The sequence below is a fragment of the Setaria viridis genome, chromosome 2 (genome assembly GCF_005286985.2).
Source record: "Setaria viridis chromosome 2, Setaria_viridis_v4.0, whole genome shotgun sequence".
NCBI classification, from domain to species: Eukaryota; Viridiplantae; Streptophyta; class Magnoliopsida; order Poales; family Poaceae; genus Setaria; species Setaria viridis.
Window position 1 is genome coordinate 38,737,797 of NC_048264.2, and position 11,364 is coordinate 38,749,160.

An 11,364-nucleotide genomic window follows, 5' to 3' on the forward strand; every position below is an offset into this window, starting at 1 on the left:
CGCGGGGGCAGAGGGAGCAGCGGCGCGGAGGAGAGGGAGGGTGGCCAGAGGAAGAAAATAAGGTGGATAAGGATGACATGTGGACCCTGCAGCTAACAGGTAGGATCCGTTGCTAACGGTGTTAAAATGGCATCCATCCCATCCCTCACAACACCTCCAACCAAACAAAAGACTGGAATGAACCCATCCCTCTCATCCAAACATGAGATGAGTTAAACCCAACCCATTCCACTTGATCCCAAAACTAAACACACGTCTCCTCCTTCCGCTGTACAGAGAGGCTATGGGTCCGGTGGTAATAAAACTGGTAATGAACCTTGGAATGTGCCAGCCTGCTGGTGAGTGGTGACACGGCTAGCAGTTAAGGTTAACGCTACTGCATCAAGAAATGGCGTCGTGATGTTATCTCCGGAAGAGGGAGCCGCCAGCGACCGCGTCGTCAACTTAACTAAACTTGGGAGGTTGGGATGGGGTCACGGTGAAGGACGTCAGTGACAGAGGCTGGAAGCTATTTGCACTTGCATTATTTTGCTTCGGTTCGTCGAGTTTTTCATTTTGCCCCCATATAAGAATACAGAACCGGAAGCCTTTGGTTGGATTGTTGCTTCCGCACGTGCTTTGGTCAGTAGGACAGTTCGACTGGTCCACTTAAATTACCAACCGTTTGTATCCTTCTATTCTATCACAATTCGTCTCGTCAGGGATGACGCCGAACGTGACACCGGACTCGGTTTTAAGAGTGAAAAGTGTTGGCCTTGGCCGCCACCGGGCAATTGCTATGCGTGCCGCCCAAACAACCAGCTAGCTACGCGATGACACGCCACGTAGGCACCGAACGACCAACCAACAATCTTTGTATTCTCTTGCAGCATCGCCGCCGGCTTATTGCTGAATGCTCCACTGTCTGACTGGCAGTGTGTGTGTATATATCTCACACCCATTGTGTGCTAGCTCCTCGCATCTTCGTCTCCTCTGCCTGCAAACAAGCCCATGGCCATGGAGAAGGCAGCATCCTTCCTCCCCTCCCTCCTTGGCGGCGGCGGGTCGCCGGAGCCGGCGGCCACGGTGCGGTCCATCACCGTGTACCCCGTCAAGTCCTGCAGGGGCGTCTCCGTGCCCCAGGCCGCTATCACCGCTACCGGTACTATACTTTACTCGTTCTGGCCCTGGTCGATCTCCATTGCCACGAGCTCTGCTCAGTGCTAACTAGAGCTGGGACTTGCCGTGCTATTTGCGGATTGCCCGAAGCACGATATTTTAGCATGATTCAAAGCACAGCACGGCACGATAAATTTTGGACTGTGCCGGCATGACACGAATGCGAGGGTCGTGCCGTGCCTAGGATCTCAGTATGACGGGTGGCACAGCACGGTACGTATCTTGTACCGTGCTGGGGTCAGGACGGCACAAAAAATAGCCCATTAGCACACATGCGAGTTACATCATCCTTGCATCATTCGTTCTATGTGTCATATAGCCTAACATAACGAGTACCATGAAACGAAACCACAAAATCTACCTTATGGAATCATTATGGAATCATGGTCATTCATAACGTACTAATGTTGCGTTCTCGTAGTTACAACATTCACCTACAACATTTATATAATATGATTTGTTTCCTCGGAATTATTATTTACAAATGAGAGAAAAATATGGGCAAGAAAATGAGCACCAACAAAAAAACAAACACATATATTGCGAAGGGCTGTGCTTGGGCTGGCATGGCACTAAAATGGGCTAGTGTACCACGGACCGTGTTTGGACTAGTAAGAAGGTTTGTCGTGCCATGCCGGCACAGCACGACGTGCCTAACGTGCCTAGGATACGATGCGGCACGAGGCGCGAGAGGGTTGGGCCGTGCCAGCACGGCACGGCCAAGTCCCAGCTCTGGTGCTAACACACGCTACTGATCCTGGCGCGCAGGGTTCAGGTGGGATCGGCAGTGGATGGTGGTGAACACCAAGGGCCGTGCAGTGACGCAGAGGGTGGAGCCCAGCCTCGCGCTCGTCGAGGCCGACATGCCGCCGGAGGCCTTCGCCGCCGAGGACTGGCATCCAGCCAGCCACTCCCACATGGGTATCGTATACTTATTCCGTCTGTTCATTTTCCTGCAGGGGACACTCCTGCAGAGTCTAAACATATCACTTTTATAAACTCGAATCCGAGCACTTCAATTTCACAGTTATCAGAGCACCCGGAATGGACCCTCTGAAGATCCCTCTTGCCGCCGAGCACGCCACGATCGATGGCGTCGCCGTGTGGGAATGGTCTGGCTCTGCGTACGACGAAGGAGCCGAGGCAGCCGAGTGGTTCTCCTCTTACCTTGGAAAGCCCAGCCGGCTAGTGCGCTTCAAAGAAGGTTTTGAAATCGATTCAAACCTGCGTTCTCTTAATTCAATACCTGGTGTTATAGGCCTTTGCATTTCTGTTGCTCGGACATTCTGTCTCTGTCACTTAGTACAGAGGATGCTTGTCTTGCTGTTTTCTCTCACAGTATCGGAGACTAGACCGACCGATCCGGACTATGCTCAAGGCTACAAAGTGATGTTCTCTGATGCCTTCCCAATTCTGATAGCCTCCCAGGTAGTGTTCAGACTTTTTTGTTTTTTGTTTTTTTTTTTGGAGGGGAAGTGTTCAGATTTTTCAGTTGTTTCCAGACAAATGCTAGCTCTCTGCAAACGTCGCTACAGTAATTCGATCATTGCATTGCAGGGATCATTGGATGCACTAAATGAGATTCTTAAGGAGCCTGTGCGAATGAACCGCTTCAGAGCAAAGTGAGAAAGCAGAGTCGCATGCTAGTTTGTACTTTGTCAACTTCTTTCTTGGGTTATTTGTTGTGATTGATAACTACTATAATAAGGTTACCTAGTGAATTTCTAACCTATCGTTTACAAATTATAATTGATACTAAGCTAGCTGATATCTTTTGACAGTCTTTTAGTGGATGGATGCCATCCATACTCAGAGGATCTGTGGAAAACAGTGAAGATCAACAAGCTAACATTCATGGGTGTCAGGTTGCGCGACTGTTGCAAGGTAAAAATACTGATATTGTTGTTATTGACTCCCCTGTTATCTTTAGCACTCCAATCAGATCCATTTGTAACACTCTTTGATCTCTAAGCGATAAAACATGCAGACATGTTTTTTTTTTCTCATTTTGCTTTGCGCTCCTGATATGTGGCACTTGGCTTTCTAAATCATACTAGTACCATAATTGATGTAGCTCAAGATGTTAACCTGGCATATCTAATGTTATGAATTTTGAACAGAATACTGTTTTCACTTAAAATTGACCTTTTATTGAGATGAGTGGCAATTATATGATTTGGGGTTGGAAAAAAATCCTTATTTCCTGCATAGCGACAAATCAAGTTGCCTACTGATAATTTATCAGTGGGAAAACTGATAATTGTTAGTTTGAATGGATGATAGTATTATGAGGTGATTCCGTGAGATTGCAGCATAATTTGTGATGGCCATACTTTTTTTAGGGAACATGGAAACCAATAAATTTGATACTAAGGTGTGCACCCTTTCCTTTGAAATCTCAGCTTCTGCGTTGACTGATTCAGGTTCCTACCGTTGACCAAGAAACTGGAACTCCTGGCATCGAACCAAATGAAACTCTGCGGACATTTCGGTCCGGTGAAGTGCTGCGTCCAAGACACACAAAAAAACGGCAGGTAACTAATTATCTCTTGCAAACTGTCTTCTCTTTGTTCATCGTCAGACCATTATGGCATCTTATCTGTGGCGTTGCTACTCCAGGATGCTCAGGGTGTAGGTTCGTAATGGTGGCCAAATTCATTGAAGACTAACCATTTATGAATCGTTGTAGGTGTACTTTGGGCAAAATCTAGTCTGCAAGGAATCCCTGTCAGCAAATGGCAAAGGAAGGATCATCAAGGTCGGTGACCCGGTTTATGTTCTGCAGTCATTCTCTTCTACTGATGAAGCACCAGCCTGAGTCTATCTTTTATGTAGCAACTGCTTCATGTTTCTCGTCATACTGTGTGTGCAAGGGACTACCAAGTAGATGAATAATTGTTGATAGCAACAGCTATGTATATTTCTAGAGTTCAGACATTCAGAAATTGTGTGTGGTTGTCTGTCCAGAGTTCAGAAATTCAGAAACTGTGTTGTGTGCATGCAACGAACCCAGATCTTGAAACCTTTCATGGCATCCGAATAATCACGAATTGCTGATGAGTCGGTTCAAATCAAACATACGAGGATGTTCATGCCATCTTACTGCTAGAGACTAGAATCTGGCGTCAGTGACACAGGTTTAACCTGAAATTATCAAGTGAAAATAGAGGACAGTAACCACTGCATTGCTTTCACAGCGCTTGGAACTCGTGGCATGAAGGTCCATGGCCATGGCTCCATGGCAGTCGCCGCCGCGGTCACTCCTCCTCATCCGACATCCATCTCCCTCCCCTCTTCAACATTGAAGTTCTTAGCATCAGTCGAGTGCGGGAGTATCGATCGGGGTGGGGATACGAGTGATCTGGTAGGCAGTGCATGGGTTCACCGAAGCGGGATCAGGGTGGTTCGCAGGAACCGCCATGGCCGGCCAGATTGAGGTCGCGCCGCCGTCGTGGATATGCGCGGCAAGCGGAGCTCACGGGCCGGCACTTCGGGAACAACGTGTGATCCAGTATTTTACATAAACCCCCCTGAATTGGATCGCGATCAATAATCGCGATCCAGTATTTTATAGAAAAACCCCTAAATTGGATCGCGATTATTCCAAAATTTACACAAAGGACCCTGTTATTTTTCCAAAATAGTCCCTATTTTCGCTTTGACCCTGCTTATCCTCTCCCCACTGGCTCCGGCAAGGCGGCGACGGCGGTGGCCGCCTCGTTGAGGCTAATGCTTCCGCTCCTCGCCTGTCGCCTCTATTCGCTTTCCCCTTCCCGCTTCCCTGCCGGATCTCCCCTGCCGCGACCCTCACTCCAGAGATGCTTAGCCGCGGTGTTTAGGCATGGCGATGCTGCCCAGCGGCAGGGCGGGGGTAACCGGCGCGGCTCATGTTCCATGATGAGGATCGAAGTGCGAGGCCTCAGGCCACGGACGGCCTCCTCGCCATTCTCTTGTCGGCGGCCTCCCATCCCCGTCCTGGCTGCTTCGAAGATCATCCTCCTCGTCGCCGGGCGTCATCTGAATTTTCATGCTTGCTTTGAAGATCATCCATTTACTCAGCAACACCTTTCAGCACGCATTGTGAGTTCAATGTTTTTCCGCTCAATCTTCGTTGTTTTAAATTTTTCTACCCTCCCGCCCGAGTATGTTCGGACATCAATGTATGAGTACATCTATAACTTTGAGGAATCAGGAGGATATTCCTGTACTTGTGTTTGTGAGCTTAATTTTCAGTCTCGTTGGGCGGTTCAGTACTTCAGGCCTTTTGTTCTTTAAATAGAATAACTGGATGCCTTCTAATTAGGTTGCTGAAGTAGTTGATCACTACCGGGAAATAAAACATGCTGCGCAAACAAAATAAATCCGATATCCACAATAAGAAATGCGCAAAGATTGTCAAGGTCAAAATAAGAAAAACTTGTCGTCTGAGAGTAATAAGGGAATCACTTCTGCAACCAATTGACAGTGGAAGTTTTCACAAGATTATTGCTTTAGCTGTAGGTCCCTGAGGATATGGGGAAACCAATCCACGTATATATCGTTGTCAAATTGAGTAGTCATACCAAAACCATAAAAGGTAGACATGTGTCTGGTATTTCATATACCATTTTCCACAGAAGTTAAATATTCTGATCATACATTCGGAACGCAGGTATGTGAGGAGTTGTAGAGATCAGCATAGAGAAATCCTAAAGAAGGTCAACTGTACAAGGGAATATATTGCAATACTGAAGCTACCGCACATAGAAGCTCCATTGCCCCCTGTGGAATCATAGCTTGGAGCCTGTTCCATGGCAAACACAGCTTCACTCATGGGCCATTGCAATAAAATTCTGAGGGTGAATAAGCATGGAAGAGTGAAAGAGCACACTTGGCAAGCGTGTTTATGTAAAGAACTTTTAGAATGGGGCTTTGATTGGTGGTGGAAGGCATGATCCAAACAAACTTGTAAGTGTAGTTTAACTTGTCACTGGACTGGGCTATCCTATATCTCATAGTCTGTCAAAAAAAAAAAGAGACACAGCTCTAGTTTTCAGCATGTCAAAAAATTTTGTGCATGTCTTGCAAATTTCGGTTACCTGCTTTTCGGTTTCTGCCTTTTGAAAGCTGAGTAAACAGAATGACCTGAGCTTGTGGATGCAAAATGTGGCGCTCCTGACCTTCTGGAAGCTGTGTATAGAAGGATCCAGGAGCATCTCCAAGCAGAAGACTGCAGGAACTGGGCCAATGTTGCTCTGCTGTGCTGCTGAGGACTGCCAACATCACATCATGCATACACGATCCTTACCTTTATTGTTTCCCAGACGCTCTGAAGGACAGGTTGTCTCTCCGTCTTTTTGTAGTTCCTTGCTTCATCTCTATTCCTAAACCTGCTTGACGCTTTCCCTCCTTTTGTACTCTCGTGGTGAAGCTTTTCTGGAACTACTACATCACCATTTGCCTGTCTAAAATAAGTTCTTCAAGCTTGCAGGACTGGTTCATTGGGACATTTTCTTCACCAGGGACGACAATGCCACCAGTGAATAGTAATGCAGCTGGACCAAGCCCCACCCAGGATGGTCCGGCAGACACCACGAAGAAGCGCAACAAGCCTCAGTGTAAGTTTCATCAGATAAAGAAGCAAAATTTTATATTTCTGTCTCCAGCCTGAATTGTTCTCCTTAGCATTGACTGTGAATCTAGAATTCTATATCATATCTGTGATTGCTTTTGCAATTTTTTATGTTCACAAATGATCCTTCCTTTTGCTAAATGAAGCTAGAAGCAGCCTAAAGTAGTATATTTAATGGGATGCTTTGGTGTTACCTTGTAATTTAAACTTTGGATAAGTACTTATTGCTATCTTTTCTATTGATGTTGAAGATAATCAATTTACTCAGCAGGAGCTTCCAGCATGCAAACCTGTACTTACTCTTCCCGTTGTGAGTTCGATTTCTTATTCTTATTTCATTACTTGGTTCTATCACAACACGAATATGGCTTATGAAATCGATATCTGATGACTATCTGTAACTTGCTGTGGGTGATCAGACTATTGCTATGATTGCGCCTGTGGGCATAATTTTTATTCTGATAGGTCTTGGTTGCATCGCGACCTCAAATAAGGTATGTTTGCACTGTGATGCGCATCATTTAGATCTGTAGTAGAGAGTAGAGACCCAGGTCTTGAAATTCAAGTTTGGAGTGACTTTCTGCCTTGAAATAGGTTGTTGAATTGGCAAATCGATATGAGACTGCATGCGTGCCGGAAAACATGCGCAACAATCCAGTTGCTTATATCCAAAACCCTTCAGAGGATAAGTCCTGCACAAGAGTTCTCAAGGTAAATCTAATTCATCATTTGTTAAATGGAAGTAGAAAGACGAAGTCCTCCTCCTGCTTTCCATTGACACTGAAAGTTTTCATAAGATTAGGCTATATATTCTTCTCCTTGCAGGTCCCTAGGGATATGAAGAAGCCGATTTACATATACTATCAACTCGACAGGTTCTACCAGAACCACAGACGGTAAACAAACGCGGCTCATCACTTCTACTGACGAATTCCCCGCAGAAGCTAAACTACTGCTCTCTTCACAGGTACGCGAGGAGCCGTAGCATCAGGCAGCTGAGCGACCCCAAGATGGCATCTGCAGACTCAAGACTCTGCAAGCCTGAAGCCACCGCGGACGGAGGCCCCATCGTCCCCTGCGGGCTCGTGGCGTGGAGCCTGTTCAACGACACCTACAGCTTTGCCCGCGGCAACGAGACGCTGGAGGTGGACAAGCGTGGCATCTCGTGGAGGAGTGACAGGAATCGCCTGTTCGGCAAGCATGTGTATCCCAGGAACTTTCAGAGCGGGGGACTCATCGGCGGCGGGACGCTTGATCCAAGAACACCTGTAAGTTTGTCCTGGAATTCTCGTTCCTGGAAGCTTTGGTTGCATATCTTACCTGCTTCGGTGATTTGTATTCTATACGAGCAGCTGAGCGAGCAGGAGGATCTGATGGTGTGGATGCGGACGGCGGCGATGCCGAAGTTCCGGAAGCTGTACGGGAGGATCGAGGTGGACCTCCGTGCCGGCGATCTGATACAAGTGACGGTGATGAACAACTACAACACCTACAGCTTCGGCGGGAGGAAGGCGGTGGTGCTGTCGACCGCCGGCGTGCTGGGCGGCAAGAGCACCTTCCTCGGCCGCGCGTACCTGGCCGGCGGCGCGGCGTGCCTCGGCCTGGCGCTGGTCCTCGCGCTGCTCTGGCTCCTTGTCCCAATGTGAGTTACCGTCTTACCGAGGCAGCAGCTACCTTGCTTGCTCTCAGTCTCGACACAAAGACGTTGCTCGATCGATCAGAGATTCAAGCTGCTCTCTGTTCGTGTTTAGTTTCTGCGCTGATTGCTCCTGCTTGGTTGTGCTTGCAGCAAGGAGGAACCCTACCTCGGGCCTGCACGACGATGACCGCGCTTCCAGTCCACTCGTGCTACGCTGATCGGCGATTTCTTCTTTTGGAACTTCGGTTCGTAGCTGTGTATGCAATAATTGCACCCAAAATTCAACGGTAATGTACAGTCAGCAGTCACAGATACTGGCTATTGACCTGTAATCTGATGTCAGTTCTCCAGTAGTTTGACACTTTGACCTGAAATTGTCTAGTGAAAAAGACTCCTTTCAAATTTAAAAAAAATATAGTGAAATGAGAGAAGGGAGAGTGAATAAATCTAATAAATAAACAAATATGCTTTGGTGCCGTACATGTAGGCCACCACACGTTCCAAGGATCGGATGAGACAGACACACCGGTATCTTCCATGGACCATGGTCACAAACTCGCAATCAGCCATCATTCACTGGGCTCAGATTTGCCCTGTGCCGCTTCACCTGCAGTACTCTGCTCTGCTGCGACCCGCTGCCCCATCCGACCCAGTGTCGAAGACCGCCGCCTCATTCCTCTCCTCGCCCCTCGCCGGCGGCCACGGAAGACTACTGGCGTGCGTAGGCTGCAGTAAGCCAGTGACCCCGCCGCAAGCGCAGCGGGCTATGCCTGCGCGGGGTGCAGGGCGTCCTGCAGCCGCCGGCGACTCGGCACATCCTCGCCACGTACGCCTGGGGCACGAGCCGCTTTTGCCGCCTCCCGGCAGCAGGGGAACTCGGACACGCGGTCCGTCGTATCCCCGCGGCTCGTTGCCATGACCGCGCGCGCGCAAGTTGTCCGCGGCGCCGCCGTCGAGCCCGTCCCCGCCGCGATGACAAGGCGGAGCGCGGCCGAGCCAACGTCCACGAGACAGCACGCTGGCGAGCGCATCCTAGATCCTGTGCAGCAGAACGCCCGAAAAACGTGTCGAGAAGGCGAGAAGCTAACCGCGAAGGTGTGTTTTGTCGCCGACGAGCCCGGTGAGGTCGCCAGCGAGGAGCCGAGGAGAACGCCCGAGACGGGAGGACCCCAGGGGTGGGTCCCTCGAGGCCGTCGGATCGGACTCGAGCGGTTGAGATCGCCTCTCGAAAAGAAAAGGAGCCTCATGCGGACGCACCGGGCGATCTCGGCGGTGTTCGTTCCGTCTCGCCGCGCCGCGTCACGTCCATCGTTTCCGCGCCGCGCACGCTCGGAAACACGAGACGCTTCCGCCGGGCATCGGGCGGCGGGAAGCCGGAATGCAAAACCATGCGCGCCTGAGGTCCAGCCGCCCCGGCTGCAGGCCTGCAGCAGCGCTGGCTCCAGCTCGTCCGCAGACACGAGCTCGACGGTGGCGGCCAGGCGGGCGGCGGAGTACCCAGGGGTGGACGGTAAATGAAATACCGTCCACCCCTAGGTTCTACCGTCCGAGATCGATGAGCGCAATCGCAAAAAGGACCTCTTCCCACCATTCCTTGCTCGTCCAAGTCCGAGCAAGTCGCCCACGCACCGGTCGGCGACCGCGCCGCGACGCCCGCACGCCAGGCGCCTCGGAGGTCGTCGGACCACGCCGCGGCGATATCGATGGGTTTGTCCCATGTGTCTCGTGCCGTGTCGACGTCGCGATTTGTTATGTCGCAGCGCACGCCTGGAACGCGAGCCGGATCTGCTGCGCGTCCCCGGCAGCCAACCGCCTTACCGTATCCTAGGCGAGCCGGAGCACGTCGCGCAGACGCGCACCATGGTGAGCCCCTCACCGAGTTGCTCGTCGACGGGCTAGGCGCCATTGACACGGGTGAACACCGCCGCCGCAGAGCGCGGGGTGTGCGATGGCCATGGCCTTGGTCACTCGGTGAGCATGGACGCATGGTCTTGCGGACGCCAGGAAGCGCGCACAGTAGCAACGCCGCGCGACGAGTCGACGCCGAAGCGTACCAAGGATGCGAAGAGATCCGGGCGCGTCAGCGGTGGCTCGACGTCGACGGTCTCGCGGACCTCCTGCTTATGTTCCTCTCACTGGCACGCAGGACCCAGCCATGTCATCAATTCATCATGTGGCGCTCGGCCTGTCGGCGCAAGTCCCCGACGAGGGAGCACGCCGATGAGGCGATGAGATGCCAGCTGGGGACGCTGGGGTCCGAATCCAACCAAGACCAAATTAAAATGGCATGCATTCAGATGATCGTGTTTAGATACATGACAAGGCAGGACATGGCCGTCTGGACGTCCATGGGACAGCACGCCGGCGAGCACACCCGAGATCCTGTGCAGCAGAACGCCCGAAGAAATTGTCGAGAAGCTAGCGGCGAAGGCCACGAAACTGTGTTCTGTCGCCAACGAGCCCGGTGGGATCGCCAGCGAGAGCGAGGCGAGCGCGCCGGGGAGCCGAGACCCCAGGGGTGGACGGTAAATGAAATACCGTCCACGCCCTGGGCTCCTCGCGACCGTCGGATCGGACTCGAGCAGGTCAGATCTGCTATCGCGAAGAGCAGAGCCCGGTTTCAACGCTGCTCGCTCGTCAAAGCCCGCGTGGGTCGCCCCGGTCGCCGCGCACCGCCTCATGCCAGCCCCTCGTAACGCACCGCGGCGATCTCGGCGGCGCTCGCACCGCCTTGCCGCGACGCCAGGTCCGCGTTGCAGTACGTTCCATCGTTTCCGCGCCGCGACGCCTGGAACACGATCGAGACGCTTCCGTTCCGCTGGGCATCGGGCAGCGGGAGGTCCAGCGCGTCCGCAGGGTTGGTCCAGCACCTCCAGACGCGAGCACGCGCATGTTCACCACAACGCGCGGTCCAGTCGCGGCTAGCACAGGTCCACGACCACGCACTGCACCTCGC

At 51.4% G+C, this 11,364-nt stretch overlaps 2 protein-coding genes across 5 annotated transcripts; both read left to right on the top strand.

Annotated features, from left to right (window-relative positions):
- The first annotated feature begins 792 nt into the window (after window positions 1–792).
- LOC117845467 (uncharacterized) lies at window positions 793–4,162 on the top strand. The gene is made up of 8 exons (XM_034726515.2): window positions 793–1,141; window positions 1,927–2,079; window positions 2,186–2,362; window positions 2,498–2,586; window positions 2,716–2,780; window positions 2,940–3,042; window positions 3,582–3,692; window positions 3,848–4,162. The coding sequence occupies exons 1-8, from the start codon at window positions 991–993 to the stop codon at window positions 3,974–3,976; spliced, it is 978 nt and encodes a 325-aa protein (XP_034582406.1). The 5' UTR covers window positions 793–990; the 3' UTR covers window positions 3,977–4,162.
- A 509-nt stretch (window positions 4,163–4,671) lies between these two features.
- Window positions 4,672–9,016, top strand: LOC117842745 (ALA-interacting subunit 5). 4 transcript variants are annotated; one of them, XM_034723252.2, is made up of 11 exons: window positions 4,679–5,238; window positions 5,810–6,105; window positions 6,338–6,477; window positions 6,629–6,755; window positions 7,021–7,079; window positions 7,189–7,263; window positions 7,364–7,480; window positions 7,595–7,665; window positions 7,737–8,037; window positions 8,122–8,411; window positions 8,559–9,012. In XM_034723252.2, exons 3-11 carry the CDS (start codon window positions 6,385–6,387, stop codon window positions 8,593–8,595), a joined length of 1,170 nt encoding a protein of 389 aa, XP_034579143.1. In that variant the 5' UTR covers window positions 4,679–5,238; window positions 5,810–6,105; window positions 6,338–6,384; the 3' UTR covers window positions 8,596–9,012. The 4 variants fall into 4 exon arrangements, with proteins under 4 accessions (XP_034579140.1, XP_034579143.1, XP_072147640.1 ...); XM_034723249.2 differs by having other exon boundaries at window positions 4,672–5,238; window positions 5,810–6,477; window positions 8,559–9,013; XM_072291539.1 differs by lacking the exons at window positions 4,679–5,238; window positions 5,810–6,105; window positions 6,338–6,477 and having other exon boundaries at window positions 6,491–6,755; window positions 7,038–7,079; window positions 8,559–9,016.
- Window positions 9,017–11,364: the final 2,348 nt, after the last annotated feature.